At 52.7% G+C, this 16493-nt stretch overlaps 1 protein-coding gene across 1 annotated transcript; it reads left to right on the forward strand.

Moving 5' to 3' along the window:
• Window positions 1–320: 320 nt before the first annotated feature.
• On the forward strand, window positions 321–15828 carry LOC142091715 (von Willebrand factor A domain-containing protein 5A-like). The gene is made up of 18 exons (XM_075171094.1): window positions 321–446; window positions 2558–2648; window positions 3688–3741; window positions 5377–5445; window positions 6841–7088; window positions 10001–10223; window positions 10550–10692; window positions 10825–10939; window positions 11117–11244; window positions 11389–11477; window positions 11734–11878; window positions 12277–12359; window positions 14027–14141; window positions 14317–14481; window positions 14764–14867; window positions 15123–15304; window positions 15469–15675; window positions 15743–15828. Exons 1-18 carry the CDS (start codon window positions 321–323, stop codon window positions 15826–15828), a joined length of 2373 nt encoding a protein of 790 aa, XP_075027195.1.
• Window positions 15829–16493: the final 665 nt, after the last annotated feature.

Raw genomic sequence — 16493 nt, forward strand, 5'->3', positions numbered from 1 at the left:
CTGTTGCGGGCTAGCCTACATGCGCTATGCATAGCATACTGCCAAGGTCTTCTCTGAGCCACTAACGATGCTGAGATAAAATGGTGTTTTCTCCTGAAGGAAGTGTCCGGTTTAAAGAGGCTGAAACTACGACACAGTCATGTTGCATGGTACCAGAGGGTCCACTTTTGTCTTTTTTTTTTCTCTTTTTAAGCACATCACTGAGGGTGTGTGCTGCAGGATTGGAGGGGCACTGTGAATGAACATTTTAAAATGCAGGGACTGCTGGGGCACTGATGGAAACATACGCAGTGTGGTGTCCATACCGTCTCTCTGCAGTAATGGATTTTCCTAATGAATGGAAAAAGGTGGTTCAGTTCAGCAGAGAGCCCAGGATCAAAGTCATCCATTCACCCATTCAAGCACTGAACACAGTTCATATCCAGAAGCAGACCACCAAGCTCTCAGTATTCAGCAGAAATCTCAGTGACACTTCAAAAGAATTCTGAGTTTTTCAATTCACATTTTTAATAATCAGCATTGGAGAAGAAAATTCCTGAAAAGCAACACTGATGAAACCCGGCTTACTGAAATGCTGCAAGGTAAGGAAAAGAAAATTTCAGTGTTCCAGAAGCGAATCAGGATTTGACCATGCCTGTTACTTCACAGTCATGCACATGGACATCAGGCTAGCCCGTAGCTGCTCCTCTGACAAGACTGTGCACAAGCTACCGAGTGCGCTTTGGTGACTCCAGCTCTCAACCTAAATAGCCTGTCCTCTGGTGAACAGGAGGTCTCGGTGACCCTCAGGAAAATGGGACCCTGTCTTTGGATGTAGGCTTCCAGAGGTCACCCATAGCAGTGCCCCTTCCAGGTCTGGAGCTTTGGCATTCACTTTTCTGCAGGTGTATGTCTAGAATAAAGACTCAAGATGCCCCTCTCTTTTTCCAAGGTTTCCTCACTGGTCCAAAACTGGCTTTCTGCCTGTATCCTCTTGGACCTGATGTGGCCCGCTGCAAAACAAAACGTCAGGGGAGGGTGTCAGGAGGCAGGCTGAAGTGCCTTTGTGGGTGCACTTTGGCTGCAGGAATGGCATGGCTCCTTGCCCAGCAGCCACTTTCGCTTCTGGTGGGGGGGTGCCTGCCGCGGGGGAACACGGGCACCTTACCCCACCCCATCCCACCCTGCCATCTCCAACCCCCCCGCGGGGCGGGCGGTACTGGGCAGCACCCCCTCCCTCCCCACCCCCTGCACCGCTGCTGCAGTTCGCTCCCCAAGACGCCCCTACCACACACAAGAGGCCTTTCCCAGGCAGCATCCCCAGCTCGGAGCCAAGCCTTCCCCAGGACGGGACCGACCCACAGCATGGTCTCCATTAGTGCCCCTCCCCGCAGCCTGGCTCCCCGATCCGGGCCCAAAAAGCACCCTCCATCCAGGTTCCCCACCGTTCCTGCTTTCCTCACGGCTCCACTGAACTCCCAGAGCCGCCCAGAGACCTGGAGCACCCCCACACCCAGTGCCTCCCACCCATCCCAGCAGGCAGGGCTGGCAGCATCCCTGGTTCCCAAACATGTATCCCAGAGCGCACATTTGGCAGCGTTCCCTTTCCTGGAATCCACCCAGGCACTGCCGCAGCGACCGCAGCTCCCATCCGTCCCTGCCGCTTCCTGCAAAGACCAGCCCTCCTCCTCCTCCTCCTCCTCCTCCTCCTCCTCCTCCTCCTCCTCCTCCGAGCCGTCTGTGAACATCCTTTCATGCTGCGGCTGACAGGTTTCAGCCTCGGGGCCGTTCCTGTGTCTGTCTGCTCGTTGCTCCTGCTGCAGTCTGCCGTTCCATGGTGAGTGCCTTTGCCTGTGCATCCATCCTTCCTTCCCTCCACGTGGAAGGATTGCAGACCTGTTCTGCGTGCATGTGTGCATTTGTCTGTCTGCGCTTGCCATACCCTGGCAAAGGCTTGGAGGCTTCTGTGTCTGTGTTTGCTGCCCCATCCTGCCAGGCCACTTAGTTCAAGTGGTACCTACGCATTTGGGATCTCTAAGGTCAAGGGCAGCAGGCTAAGGTCCAAATTCACAATGAGGCACATGCACAGATCATGGTATTTGTAAATTCAGTCTCCTACCTGACAGAAAATAAAATACAGGAACATGGATGTGCAAGCATATGAGTTTTCTTCTTGGGATCCTTAAAAGCAGTTGCCAGTAAACCAGGATTTCTACTACGAACAAAGAATCCTATCTTTAGTCTTTCATCAGTTTAGCAACTCTCAGTTTCGTCAAATAGGGGCTATCTCCCCAGGAATTCCTCTGATGAAGGGGTCCTCCAGAATCTGGAGGATTATCAAAGTACAGTTTAAAGAGACTGACAGCAAGGATGGCTGACTAAAGATAGACCTCTCTGAGAGCACCAGAGAGTGAGCGAATGAGCTTTCTCGTATGAGTAAAGTGAGGAGAATTATACCTGTCCTTCCGTTTGGTGGTGAGTGAAGTCCAAGTCCCTGGTGTCAGGTTTGGACCTGCTGACTTGCCTTCCTTTCGTTTTTTCTTTGACTTTTCTCACTCTCTGCTTTTGCTCTGCGCAGACCCTAGACTTACAGGAAGAACTTACCTTGATCCTTGTGGAGCCGTTTGAGATTTACAAGTGTCAAGAGAAAGGAGCCCTTAACTCAGAAGGTCTCTCTGGGGCAGCGCTGGCATAGAATAAAAGACTGCTGCTCATGCTGGGCTGAGTCAGGGGAGCGGGAGATGCTTCTTCGCCTGGGAACAAAAGGGAGGGTCCCGAGAGCCATTCCCTTGGCAATCCCACCCCGAGCAGGATCAAGAGCTGACAGCTCCTCCCAGCTCCCTTGGTGCTGTTATTACCGTGCCTGGGAGGGAACTGCATAATCATGCAACGCGTCCTCCCGGCTGCAAGGCTCGACAGACTCTTCGAGACAGTTCTTCCACCCTCCAGCCCGATTTTGTTAGCAGTCATCACTTCCATCCCGGCGTAACGGGGCCGATTTCCACGAATTAGGGCTACGCCTGCCCCAGCACCTGGCAGAGCCGTGACCCGCTGCTCGCTCTGCGGCTCCGCAGCGTGCCACGCAGAGCGCACGGGCGAGGGTCCTTCCCCCCCGGCCTCCCTGGTGAGCCACGCTGGAGAGGGGCCGCCCCTTCCCTGGGCTTCTTTGCAGGGCGGGGGACGCGATGGCGGAAGGCGGCTCCTCCCTGTGACCGAGGCGGGGGCGGCCGGCGCCGATGCCCGGGGCTCCGCGCTGCCCTTAGCGCCCTCCCCATCGCCGGCGGCCGCACGGAGATGCTGTTGCCGCACTCGCGGCCCTCCCCCGCGGGTCCCCGAGGTCTCCCAGCCCCGCTCCCCGCCACCAGCGGCTCGTGTCCCAGCGGTCCCGGGACGGGCCGCCCGGGCGCCCCCCGCCCCGCCGTTTGCTGCCCGGGACCCCCCTTGCGCTGCTGCGTCCCCGTGGCCGCTCCAAGCACCTCAGAAACAACCAAAGGCAGCACAAGTTTTCTTTGCCTTCTCCTTCCCCTACCCCGTGTTTCCTGGGACACGTGCATCCTTCAGCTGGGCTGGGACATTCATGTAATTCCGCTTCACTTTCCCAATTCACTGGGAAAACCACCTGTCCAAGTTCCTTGTGACTGCCCCCCACGGCTGTGTGCGGGGGCCAGCCAGGCTCTCAGTCTGCCTTCCTCATTATCCTTTTTCCAGGAAAGTATTTCTCGCTGGGGCGCACTGACTGCGCCAAATGTTTTGCCCCAGGAGGTAGGTGCTAGTTCACCATGACCCCGGTGAGAAAGACACGCAGGTTCTGCAAAGTATCATTTGAAACGTCATTTCTTAGAGCTGACACTAGAAAGAAAGAGAGAATAGCATAGATAATATCACGTCCCCTCAGATGCTGGGAACCCCGGGTGGTGCAGTACCCAAGGTGCCTCCGATCAGCACGCAGCATATCACAGTGCGCGTGTTCCAGAGCCGGCTCTGTCACAATGAGCTGGCTGAGGTTACCCTGCAGCCATGGGATTTGTGCAGCCCAGCGCAGGCCTGACAGCCAAGCTGTATGTGCAGCGCAGCGCAGCACAGTCCTGTGCCTCCTCAGATTAACTGCTAGTGGATCACTACTCCTCGATGTACAGCGCTCCCCCCATCAGGATCACTACAGCAGAGAATGCACGTCCCTCCTTCCCTTCCTCCTTCTATCCCCCCTCGCGTCCCCCTCACTCCTCATTCATTCCTTTGCCCCACTCTCACCCCCGCTTTCTGTGCCCTCTGGCAAGCGCCCTTGCAGGGGTTTAGAAGTTAATCTGAACGTATCTATTTTAAATACCTACATTTATACATAATAATCTTGAACGGAATCCTACTTTCGTGCTAAGAGGAAGAGGCTCTTCCTCTTATTTAAATTTAGGGGTGAGACTTAGTTGTTGAAACATGGCTGTCTAGTATCATTTTAGACGTCCTGTCGTTTCCGAGATAGACACATGATGCCAATACGTATAGCACAGGACCTATGGGAGACAGCTAGATTGGATTTCCTCACCTTTGCGAGGACCACTCCCCCATACTAGGGCTCCTCGCTGCAAATGACCCTCCTGTCCGATGTTTTCACAACTGAGTTAAGGCTCTACTCAGTATCGGAAGCGTTCAGACCACCGACCTGTACACAGACCTGGTGGCTTTACGTGCCTAAAACCAGACACTTTTTATCATCCTCGCCCTCACATTCCACACAACTGCATTTGCTCATCAATTCCTCCACCACCCTCCTGCCCCCCACTTCCCTGGATGTGCATCCGTGCATCCCAACTACAAAGTCATTCATCCATTGCCCTCCCCAATTCCCCATACGGTCACTTTTTTCTGCCATTCAGTCCTACTGCCACTGAATACAGCCCTCTCCAACCATCCAGCTACACCGTTCTCCTCACACAAATCCATGCATTCCTCCACCCATCCTCCCAGATGGTGCTTTGCCCGCTCTGTCTGTCCACCCTTCTGCCCATTTCTTCCTCTGTCAACATTGGTACCGCTGTCCTCCAGGTGCAATTTTCACTGCTCAGGCCCAAACTCATGCTGTGCCGTATGTCTCAGGCTGTGAGCCATCATTGCTCCCACCTCCCCTGGGCTCTCATCTGAATTAAGCACCACCACCCCGTTGAACCAATACGCATTTTTGACACCTGCAATTCCCATCCCAGGCCTCTCTCCTACTAATCTGCTACCAGCTGGTGTGAGAGGGGCAAAAAGGATCCTGAGTTGGGATATGAGGAAGCAAAGAATCATCTTGGCCCGTGTATGTGGAGGCAGAGCTCCATATCTTGGAGGAAGGGAAGATGGAGGTGTCCAGGTTTTTTTCACAAGGTCCTCATAGCTCACTTTATGCTCTTTCCCACACAGAAGCTGTCTTTGACCAAAGACTCAAGATGAGGACAAGTGGCGTCCTGTGCAAAGAGTATATGTGTAGGGGTGAGTTGGAGCCAGAAGGGTGGCATTTGTGAGCAGTGGAGAAGATTTTAGCTGGGAGAGCAATGTGGGAAGGAACTGATTTCTGGGGTGGTTGACAGGGAGGCACATCTCACCATGTTCTGGGAACTCAGGGCCTGTAGTCAGCCTTCACTTTTTCTGGCTGGTATAGCAAAAGATGTTTTAGTAAGTGTGATTCATCTCACCCATAGCACTGAAGGCTTTCCAGGGAAACCATCAAAAAGTGGGAGGATGATGCAGAAGAGATGTCTGCTACTGTGGGATGGGGGGCAACACTTCTCAGTGCTATGATATTGCATCACCTCTACTGTGGTGCTAAATCATCCCCTACTGAATTGTGTTGTGAAACCTAGGTACATTGCTTGATTGGTGAGTTGCATCATCCCCTCCAGGTGAACTCTACCATCTTCTGTACGCCATCCCCCTCCAAGACATTACAGCAACCCCTATGAAGGTCTTATACCTTCCTTTGCTAAGTGTCACTCTATTCCTACTACAGTGTTACGCCATTCTTGACTAAGATACTACTCCAACGCATTTTACCATCAGGTTTGATGCACCACTGATGCCAAACCTTGCCCTAATATGAGATGCTCTTCATCTCAAACCAGGGGCAAAGGTATGGAGAAGGTTGCCTTTCAATGGGCTGCTGTCATAGCAGGAAGGGAGGTCATCAAAGCCCTCTTCCAACCAAATTCAGATCTACACATTGTTGGCCTCAAATAAACCATACGCTACAAGTATGACAGGTGAGAAAGGGAGGTCAGCGAGAAACATCTCCACTGTTGACAATGAAAAGAAGATGAGGCTACTTCCTGTGACTCTACCTTTGATGCCATGCTGAGTGCCCTTGCTATGGTCCCCCCTTCCCTTCCAGTAGTCCAAAATGAGTAGTATATCTGCTTAACTTGAAAATCAAGCTCATCTCTTTGCAGCATTAGTCTCAAAGCAGGTGGTGGGACCTGCTCCTATCTCTGGGATAAGGTCTGAAGGTTTGAGGAGCTGTAAGGCACCTCCTGCCGTTTGCGAGAAGCTCTATTGTGGGACTGTCTAACGCTATGTGCTAGGGGACAGACAGACTCTTCTCAATGCCATGGGAGGCCTGAACTAAGATGAAGCATGGCACATTGAGGCGATCTGAGGGCCCTGCTGCCGTGTGCATTGGACAAAAAGGGGCTTAGAGAGATGAGGATCTGTGGTCTAAGGGAAACACGTTGACAGCCTCAGGGACCTTTCATTGGTATTTGTCAGCTTCTGCAGCTGACATTTCTGTGGCAGATTTGGACACCCAACTGTTTCCCACTACAAGCAGACACTTCAAATTTAAAGTTTCCGACGTGCAACCAGGGACTCTGACAGCTGTTGTGTCTTCCTCAGGCTTATTCCAGCGGGGAGTATGGTTCTTTTCTTCCTATCCTGAAGTGGAGCTGGAAACCGTGACAGTAAATGTAACCATCCAGGACTTTGTAGCCGATGTAGAGTCTGAGCTGCTTTTCCGCAATATGCAGCAAGTCCCCAAGGAGACCATGTTCATCTTTCCTGTGGACTCTGACACTGTTGTACACACCTTCTACGCTACCATGGGGGACACTCGTATTGAAGCAATGCTCTGGGAGAAGGAGGAGGTACTGGGAATGTGGTGGGAGGGGGTGGTCCGCAGATTGGGATGAAGGGTGGAGGTGACAGAATGGAAGCCATTGTGCAGCAGGAAAACCATGATATAGTTGCTATCACGGAAACGTGGTGGGATGACTCGCACAACTGGAGTGCTGCAATGGATGGCTATAAACTCTTCAGAAGGGATAGGCAAGGAAGGAGAGGCGGTGGGGTAGCCCTATATGTTAGGGAATGTTTTGATCGTCTAGAGCTTAAGGATGGTGACAATAGGGTTGAGTGTTTATGGGTAAGAATCAGGGGGAAGGCCAACAAGGCAGATATCATGATGGGATCTGTTATAGACCACCCAACCAGGATGAAGAGGCAGACGAAATATTCTGTAAGCAGCTGGCAGAAGTCTCACAATCGCTAGCCCTTGTTCTCGTGGGGGACTTCAACTTACCAGATGTCTGCTGGAAATACAATACAGCAAAGAGGAAAGAGTCTAAGGAGGTTCCTGGAGTGTGTGGAAGATAACTTCCTGACACAGCTGGTGAGTGAGCTAACTAGGGAAGGCGCCCCACTGGACCTTTTGTTTTTGGACAGAGAAGGAGTTGTGGGTGATGTGATGGTTGAGGCTGTCTTGGGCACAGCGATCACAAAATGATAGAGTTTTTGATTCTTGGAGAAGTAAGGAGGGGGGTCAGCAGAACTGCTCCCTTGGACTTCCAGAGAGCAGACTTTGGCCTGTTTAGGGGCCTGGTTAACAGAGTCCCTTGGGAGGCAGTCCTGAAGGGCAAAGGAGTCCAGGAAGGCTGGACATCCTTCAAGAAGGAAATCTTAAAGGCGCAGGAGCAGGCTGTCCCCATGTGCCGAAAGATAAGCCCGCAGGGAAGACGACCAGCCTGGCTGAACAGAGAGCTTTGGCTGGAACTCAGGAAAAAAAGCAGAGCTTATGACCTTTGGAAGAAGGGCACGCAACTCAGGAGGACTACGAGGATGTCATGAGGTTATGCAGGGAGAAAATTAGAAGGGCCAAAGCCCAACTAGAACTTAATCTGGCTACTGCCATAAAAGACAATAAAAAATGTTTCTCTAAATACATTAGCAACAAAAGGAGGGCTAAGGAGACTCTCCATCTTTTGTTGGATGTGGGGGGAAACACAGTGACAAAGGATGATGAAAAGGCTGAGGTACTTAATGCCTTCTTTGCCTCAGTCTTTAAGAGTAAGTCCAGTTGTTCTTTGGGTACCCAGCCCCCTGAGCTGGAAGACAGGGACAGGGAGCAGAATGAAGCCCCCATAATCCAGGAGGAAATGGTTAGCGACCTGCCACACCACGTAGACACACACAGGTCTATGGAGCTGGATGGGATCCACCCAAGGGTACTGAGGGAGCTGGCAGCAGTGCTCACCAAGAAACTTTCCATCATTTACCAGCAGTCTTGGATAACCAGGGAGGTCCCAGTTGACTGGAGGTTAGCAAATGTGATGCCCATCTACAAGAAGGGCCGGAAGGAGGATCCGGGGAACTACAGGCTGGTCAGTCTGACCTAGGTGCCAGGAAAAGTTATGGAGCAGATCATCCTGAGTGCCATCACACGGCACATACAGGACAACCAGGTGATCAGGTCCAGTCAGCATGGGTTTATGAAAGGCAGGTCCTGCTTGCCTAACCTGATCTCCTTCTATGACCAGGTGACCTGCTTAGTGGATGAAGGAAAGGCTGTAGATGTGGTCTACCTAGTCTTTAGTAAAGCCTTTGACACCGTTTCCCACAGCGTTCTCCTGGAGAAACTGGCTGCTCATGGCTTGGATGGGTGTACTCTTCACTGGGTAAAAAACTGGCTGGATGGCCAGGCCCAAAGAGTTGTGGTGAATGGAGTTAAATCCAGCTGGTGGCTGGTCACAAGTGGTGTGCCCCAGGGCTTAGTATTGGGGCCAGTTCTGTTCAATATCTTCATGAATGATCTGGATGAGGGGATCGAGTGCACCCTCAGGAAGTATGCAGACAACACGAAATTGGGCGGAAGTGTTCATCTGTTTGAGGGTAGAAAGGCTCTACAAAGAGATCTGGACAGGCTGGATCGATGGGCTGAGGCCAGTCGTACGAGGTTCAACAAGGCTAAGTGCCGGGTCCTGCACTTGGGCCACAACAACCCCATGCAACGCTACAGGCTTGGGGAAGAGTGGCTGGAGAGGTACCCGGCAGAAAAGGACTTGGGGGTGCTGATTGACAGCTGGCTGAACATGAGCCGGCGGTGTGCCCAGGTGGCCAAGAAGGCCAACGGCATCCTGGCCTGTATCAGAAATAGTGTGGCCAGCAGGAGGAGGGAGGGGATCGTGCCCCTGTACTGGGCACTGGTGAGGCCGCACCTCGAATGCTGTGTTCAGTCTTGGGCCCCTCACTCCAAGAAAGACATGGAGGTGCTGGAGCGTATCCAGAGAAGGGCAACAAAGCTGGTGAAGGGTCTAGAGAACAAGTCCTGTGAGGAGTGGCTGAGGGAACTGGGGTTGTTTAGCCTGGAAAAAAGGAGGCTGAGGGGAGACCTTATCGTGCTCTACAACTACCTGAAAGGAGGTTGTGGCGAGGTGGGTGTCGGTTCGTTCTCCCAAGTAACAAGTGATAGGACAGGAGGAAATGGTCTCAAGTTGAGCCAGGGGAGGTTTAGGTTGGATATTAGGAAAAGTTTCTTCACTGAAAGGGTCGTCAAGCATTGGAACAGGCTGCCCAGGGAAGTGGTTGAGTCTCCAGGCCTGGAGGTATTTAAAAGACGTGTAGATGTGGTGCTTAGGGACATGGTTTAGTGCTAGTGGACTTGGCAGTGCTAGCTTAACAGTTGGACTTGATGTTCTTAAAGGTCTTTTCCAACCTAAACAATTCTATGATTTTATGAATCCTGTGAAGACCTCAGTGACACATTTTTCTCCCTCTGTGGCAGGCCCAGCAGCTGTGTAAAGCCACTTCAGGCATGGAGAATTTAAGATACCTGCAGGACCAGTGGGATCTTTGGGGTCCTGTCTTCGCTTGTTTCTTGGGGACCCTGCCTCTTAACAGGGAGGTGACCATCACCCTGTGCTATGTCCAGGAGCTGCCACTGCAGCCTGATGGAGCTGCCCAGTTTTGCTGGCCATGCGAGCTGTTCCCCTCGAGAAAATACATTGGTGAGTGATCCCCCCGATGCATCCCCCAGCATCACTCCCCAGCATCCCTCTGGGTGGAGGACCCCCATATCTGCACACGTGCCTCAGTGAGAGAATCTGAATATTCCCCCTTGCACCTCACAGTCAGGAACGCCCACGGGTCTCCCCATATGTCTCACAGCAAGAGATCGCCACAGATCCCTGTACAAACCACAGTGTGAGTCTACAGATCCACCAGGTGGGATGGTGTCTGAAGGGTGTCTCAGATGCCACGTTTCCCCCCTACCAACAACAGACATGCCCCAGGGTCTCTTCTTTCACCTTCTCACACCTCTTTCTCACTGCAGGCTGGTTCTCTTCTGAGGAGGAGAGGCCCGAAAACGTGCACTTCAGCATCTGTCTGAAGTCAGCCCATGGTGTATCCCACATAGCCGTTAACAGCAGCTACACCCCTCTGCAATACACAGCTCCAGATCAGACATCTGCTGAGGTATGGCCCTGCCAGATGCTCGAGTCCCAACGGGCGAGTGGAGGGAAGGGTCTGCAGCCTGCTGACGCTCCTTAGGATTCCTCACTCCTTTTATTTGGTTCTCTTTCCTCCCCACACCCTACTTGTCCTCAGGTCTCCTTGAAATTGCCACCCTGGATGTGGGATGGTCTGAACTTGCTGGTGTATTACAGAGGGTCTCACACTCTCAGTGCTGTAGTGGAGAGGAGAGATCCCAAAGCCCCACCTGGTGAGTGAGGACGGTGGAAGTGGGGGTTAGGGAGAGGGTGTCAGGGAGACTGGGGGGATCTGAGGGGCTTTTCAGGCAATAAGTCAGAGCTGAGGGCTATGTGGAGGACAAAAGCAAAGAGACAGGGAAGCGGGCTCCAGCCTAAAAATCCTCCTTGTTTCCTGCCACACACTCCAGGCTCTCTGCTGGGAGACCCTGTGGCCATGGTGACACTGATGCCCAACATTCCTGAGGTGGTGCCCCATCCAGGCCAGCTTGGGGAATTGCTCTTTCTCATGGACCGCAGCCTCTTCCAGGATGCACAGGTACCACCAGAGGAGGTCTTTGGGGGGGGTTGTCCATACCGGTCATGCCCAGCTGGTGGGGAGAGAGGGAAGCTGCTTCACGTGGGCGGATGTTCTGCCTGGCTTCCCCATCTGAGCTCTGCCCATCCCTCCATCTGGCCCCAGAACACACTGCTCTTCCTCCTGAAGAGTTTGCCTCTGGGCTGTTACTTCAACATCTACAGTTTTGGGGCCACTTTCAAAGCCTTCTATCCGTGAGTTGGGGGTGATGATGGGGCAGGGCCGAGAGGTAAGTAAAGTATGACTTTTCTACGTGAAACTATGGGACAAGCTCTTGCTGGAAGGCAGTTATGGGGCAGGATATGTTGGGGACAGTGAGAGGGTAAGTCCTCTTTTCAGGGTGCTTCTGCAGCACTGGTAGTGGGGTAAGGCTTTGCTAGGGAGTGGCCATGTGAGGGTAGCCGTGGGCCAGGTTCTCCTCCCTCTGACACTCTGGGTGCCCTCCCACAGGCAGAGTGTGGAATACACGCAGGAAAGCATGGACCATGCAGTGGGGCGCATCTCCTCCATCTGCCCTGATCTGGGGGGCTGTGACCTGTTGGGTCTCCTAAAGTCTATCTACAGCACCCGTCTCCTTCATGGGCGCCCCCGTCAGGTACCAGGGCCAAAGGGTTATGGGGAGGGGAATGGGTGTAAACAATGGCGTCAAGGTAGACTTCAGGGCTCAGGGTGAGATATTCTGCTGCTGTTTGCACTGGGAGTTCGCGTGTCAGGGGGCATCCTCATGGCAGGGTGGGCAGTGTGGGAGGGCTTCTGTGGAATTTGCCTGCACTTGGGGAAGGTGGATCTTCCTTGTGGGGTGCCCCTTTGTGCTAAGAGGTGTCCTGGTGTTAATGAAAGGAGACACCCAATCTCTTGTCCTGTTTCAAGGCCAGAGGGCGCGAGAGGGTAAGGGAGCAAATGGGGAAGGCTTCCTGCGTTTTAGGAGGGTGTCTTTCCTCTACAGGGGTGCCCAGCCCTGGCAATCTTTGCTTCCCCTCCTCTCTCCCTCAGCTTTTCATCTTCATCCAAAGGAAGATCTCCAGTGAAGAGGAAGCTGTCATGGCTGAGGTCTACCGTTACCGGGACCAGCACAGGTAATGGGGGAGCCCTGTTCCTGTCCCCTAACACGCTAATTCACAACCTTCCTCTCCCCCTGACTGTCAGAGTCCTTCAAACATTCTCCCAGATCCTAGTCTGCCCCTGTCGCGAATGAGTGGTTTAGAGGTCGCTTAAAGAACCACCATCAAAGGTACTAGCAAAAAGTGGTTTTAATAGAAATTTATAAAAGTGTGACTTAACAGAGTTCGATGGCAAGGTTCACTCTATCACTTACTACATGGATGAAACATCCAAAGGAAAATTGGGTTAGAGTCGAGCTAGAATGATTTATACAGAGTCCGAAGACGCAAAAGGGTAAGGGAGACCCTCCCATTAAGTCATGAGGTTCAGAGCAGACCCACTTCCTTTCTAAACTCCTGATGGAGCTTAGGCGCGGCTGGATCCAATCCTAGTCCCAGACTTGGTCAACAGTTTATGCCTAAGGGATTATACGTGTCTAGCAGCAGTCTAAGATTCATTCACAGTTTTAAGGTACATCACAAGATTTTAGCAACACGTAATCATTGACTAATTTAACATTTACAAAGTGAGTTAATAGAATTTACTACAATCACAACAGTGACTTAATTACAGATTATGCTTACTATCGGTTATCTAAATCAATTCACACACACACACACAGAGAAATATATATAATTGTACAAAAGATATACCTGTTAAAAATTCCCCCCAAGTCCAGTGAAATATTTACGTCAAATGTCTCGGCATTTCTCAACGGCTGAGGGGTTGAGCCTCAAGGAGTGTTTCAGCCTAGGCCCCGTCGTCAGCTTTCGGCGACGGTCCTCCGAATATTGCAAACCTGAGAGTTTGCGAGCTCTGAGAGGCTCCCACTCAGAGGCAGATGCTGGGCGCAGCCCGCTGCGGTCCAGGAGAACTCAAAGGGTCTCACTTAGGACTTCTGTTTATAGGGTTGCAAGATGATTGGCTTTAGTCATCCATAAACTTCCATCCTGGCCACAGTCCAAGGTGGTAGTTACTAAAATTCTCAAGTTTTCAGTAAAATTGGCACATTTCCACTTGAGCTATGGCTCAGATAAGGGTGTCAGGGGATGACGAATTATCCCCGCTCTTGTTCCGCACCTTGGCCAGGCAGCAGGAGTTCCCAGTACAGTGAGTGCTGTTCCCCACCTCAGCCATGCAAGAGTTCCTGGTATGGTCAAGGGACGCTTCACCGCCCAACGCATTACACAAAGGCCAAGGCCTAACGGGAGTTCCTGAGATCATAGAGCGGCCCAGGAGAGGTGGGGGGAAATGCACCACCATGGCCCCAGATCTTCTCTTTACCTCGATGGAACTTCAGCAACAACGCCCACACACACTTTCCTTACCTCACTAAGACTGCCTATACTCTTCATCTAGCGGGCCTCCTCTCCCAATCTTCCCCTGCTCTTAGAACTTTTCCTCTTCCCCCTCACCCTGCAATACCTCCGTGTGCTCTGTGGGCCCAAAACCCGTTCTCACTATCTCCCTGTCCAGCAGGCAATGTCTCTCACCCCGGAGTGAATGGGAAAACTCTGAGTCAGTTTCATTTCTACGATCAGAAGCATTCTTACCTCTCCAGACTTTGTCCTTTGTACCACCCTTGTCCTTCGTGCCTCTCACCTTCGTCCCACCTCTAACCTCCCCCTCTTTTCCTGTACAGGTGTTTCTGTTTTCCTACTAACAGATGTGACAGCTTCAACCTTTCCCAGGCCATGGCCCTGGAGACCAAAGGTGAATGTGTGTGCATCCACTCCAGGATGGACATGACATCCGAGGTAATGACCCAGGTAGTCCTCTGCTCTATTCAACATCTCCCATGGCTCTTCTAGACATGCAAGGCAATCCAAATACCACCATCCACTCCAACTCAGAGAGCCCCTCCAAGTTCCCCCCCCTCCCAGAACTGGGAGGGAACCCAAGTGGTCTGTGCTCTCTGCTTCCCCTTACCAGGCAGTGAAATGCCTGCAGCGCGCTCTGCAGCCTCTGGCAAGTGGGATCTCACTACATTGGGACCTTCCACCTGGCCTGGAGGTGTCAATGATCAGAAAAGCTCCTGAGATGATCTTCCAGGGACATCAGAGATCCATCTATGCCCAAATCCATGGGCAAGCACAGGTGAGAGTGAGCCAGGAACTGTATGCACTGGGGCAGGGCTTTCTGGAAGGTAAAGGACCCACTCCCTGTTTCACCTTCCCAGCACTGAGAGTCCTTCACCTCCATTAGACCTGAGAGAGACCAGGATCAGGGCTCTGTGAACCCCTTCTTTCCCCAGAGACACCACTGCTTCTGCTCCAACCATGGACATCTACCACCTTAGGAGAGCAGGGAGGGAACCTAGGCAGCCAGGCTGCCTTGCAGATGAACATTTCTGTCTGACTCTTTCCCTTCTGCCACCAGGATCCAGAGGGGGGTGAGGGAGCAGTGACCCTTCAGTACCACGTGGGCAGCCAGTCCTTCGATTACACACTCAGGTTCTCACTGTCCCCATCATCAGATGGCAGGTGAGAGGGTAACAGACTTGCCCATGAGGCAGAGTGGCAAGGTCTGGAGGAGGGGCAGCAGGTGCCCCTTTGCTTCCCACTGCAGCCGGAGGTGGGAAGAGATTCTGGGCATCCAGTGCTCCCCCCTTGTCCCGTCTGCCCTGACCTTGGGAGAGGACCTGGGTGAACATTACCCCACTGCCCTCTCCTCTTTACTGCACGTGTCCCTTGCCCCTCCCCGAGGTGGAACCAAGGACTAACTCCCTGCCCCTGCAGGCTGCCTGTGCACCGCATGGCCATGATGCACCTGCTGTGGAAACTGGCCTGGGAGGGGACAAGCAGGGCAGAGAAGGACATCCGGCACAGCGCAGTTAAGTCCAGCGTCAGCCTGGGGGTTCCGTCCCCCTTCACATCCAGTGTGGCAGTACGCATGAAACAGAGGGATGCCTGGCACCGTGGTAAGGCCAGAAACGGTGGGGATAGGACTGGGAGGGGAAAGCGGGACTTGTTCATCCGATGCCTCCTCACCATCTGCAGCCCCCTATCCTGTGGGCCTGACCACCCTTTTGCCTACCTCTAATACCCATGAGTCTAAGCTCCATCTCCCCACTTCTCTCCCCAGATTCTTTGCCTCCAGACTCCTCCACGTTGTTCTCTCCCTCTTGCAACCTGGTTCCCTGCCAGCTGCTCTGGTTGCGTGGCTTCAGGCCTGTGTGGTTCAAGTCCACCAAGTTTTGGATGGTCCAGAAGTGCCAGTTTTGCCTTGAGAGGCTTGGTCGCAAAGCCCCTGACACTGAGGCACTCACCCAGCTTCCAGCATCCTGTAAAGGTAAGGAGAAACTTCTTAGCTGAGCATTCTCAAAATGTGCTGGACTAGGGTTGAACCCTCCTTTCAGCATCTATCATCTTCTCACCAGACTTCCTGACTGTCATTGTGCTAGGGATGGCTGGAGTGACGGACAAAGCAAACTCCCAGACATGAGGACACACTTTGCTGGGATGGAAGGCTACTGCCAGGGTCCTGAACACACTTAATAGGCCCTAATGGTCCTGGGGCCTCCCAGGACCCTTCCCATTGGCCCAGGGGTCTCACTGATGTTGTACAAGTAGCGGTGTTCAGCTCAGCCACAGATGTGCCTGGCCATGGACTCCATTGATCCACACCCTGACCCGTGGACTGACTTCCCAGCTTGACCCTGGACCTGCCTTTTCACCATGGACTTGCCTGATAATCTGGACTCCTGACTGACCTTGTCTGCCGTCCTCGGACTGCCCTGCTTGTCTCTCTCCGGTGCTGCAGGGCTGGACCCTGGCTGGTGAAGCCCCTGCCCTGCTGGTCATGTTATTGAGCCTGGTTCCCTGTCCCTTAGGGAGGACCTGGCCCTCGCTGCTCCTTGACAATCTTATTTGTAGTCAGACAGAAATGGGCACTTGAAGAGATCAGTTAATCTATTTTCAATGACTACTGTAAGATGCCCAAAGGAGCCAGAGCCTCCGCATGCAGCTGCCTCCACTGTCCCTAAAGTGAACATGGCTGAAAATACCCAGAGAAGCAGCAATTTGAATATCCCAGCACATTTTAAATTCTCACAAGACACTAAACTTCATCAACTTGAGTCAACCTCCAAAAGAAATTCCAAATCAAAT

Source organism: Calonectris borealis, chromosome 22, assembly GCF_964195595.1.
Source record: "Calonectris borealis chromosome 22, bCalBor7.hap1.2, whole genome shotgun sequence".
NCBI classification, from domain to species: Eukaryota; Metazoa; Chordata; class Aves; order Procellariiformes; family Procellariidae; genus Calonectris; species Calonectris borealis.

What these genes read in the sequence shown, in the direction of transcription:
- LOC142091715 (XM_075171094.1), top strand. Translation starts at nt 321, where the DNA reads ATGGATTTTCCTAATGAATGGAAAAAGGTGGTTCAGTTCAGCAGAGAG. An exon ending in GCCTCTTCCAGGATGCACAG is followed by an intron (nt 11,245 to 11,388) that starts GTACCACCAGAG and finishes ATCTGGCCCCAG; the next exon opens with AACACACTGCTCTTCCTCCT. An exon ending in ACTTTCAAAGCCTTCTATCC is followed by an intron (nt 11,478 to 11,733) that starts GTGAGTTGGGGG and finishes GCCCTCCCACAG; the next exon opens with GCAGAGTGTGGAATACACGC.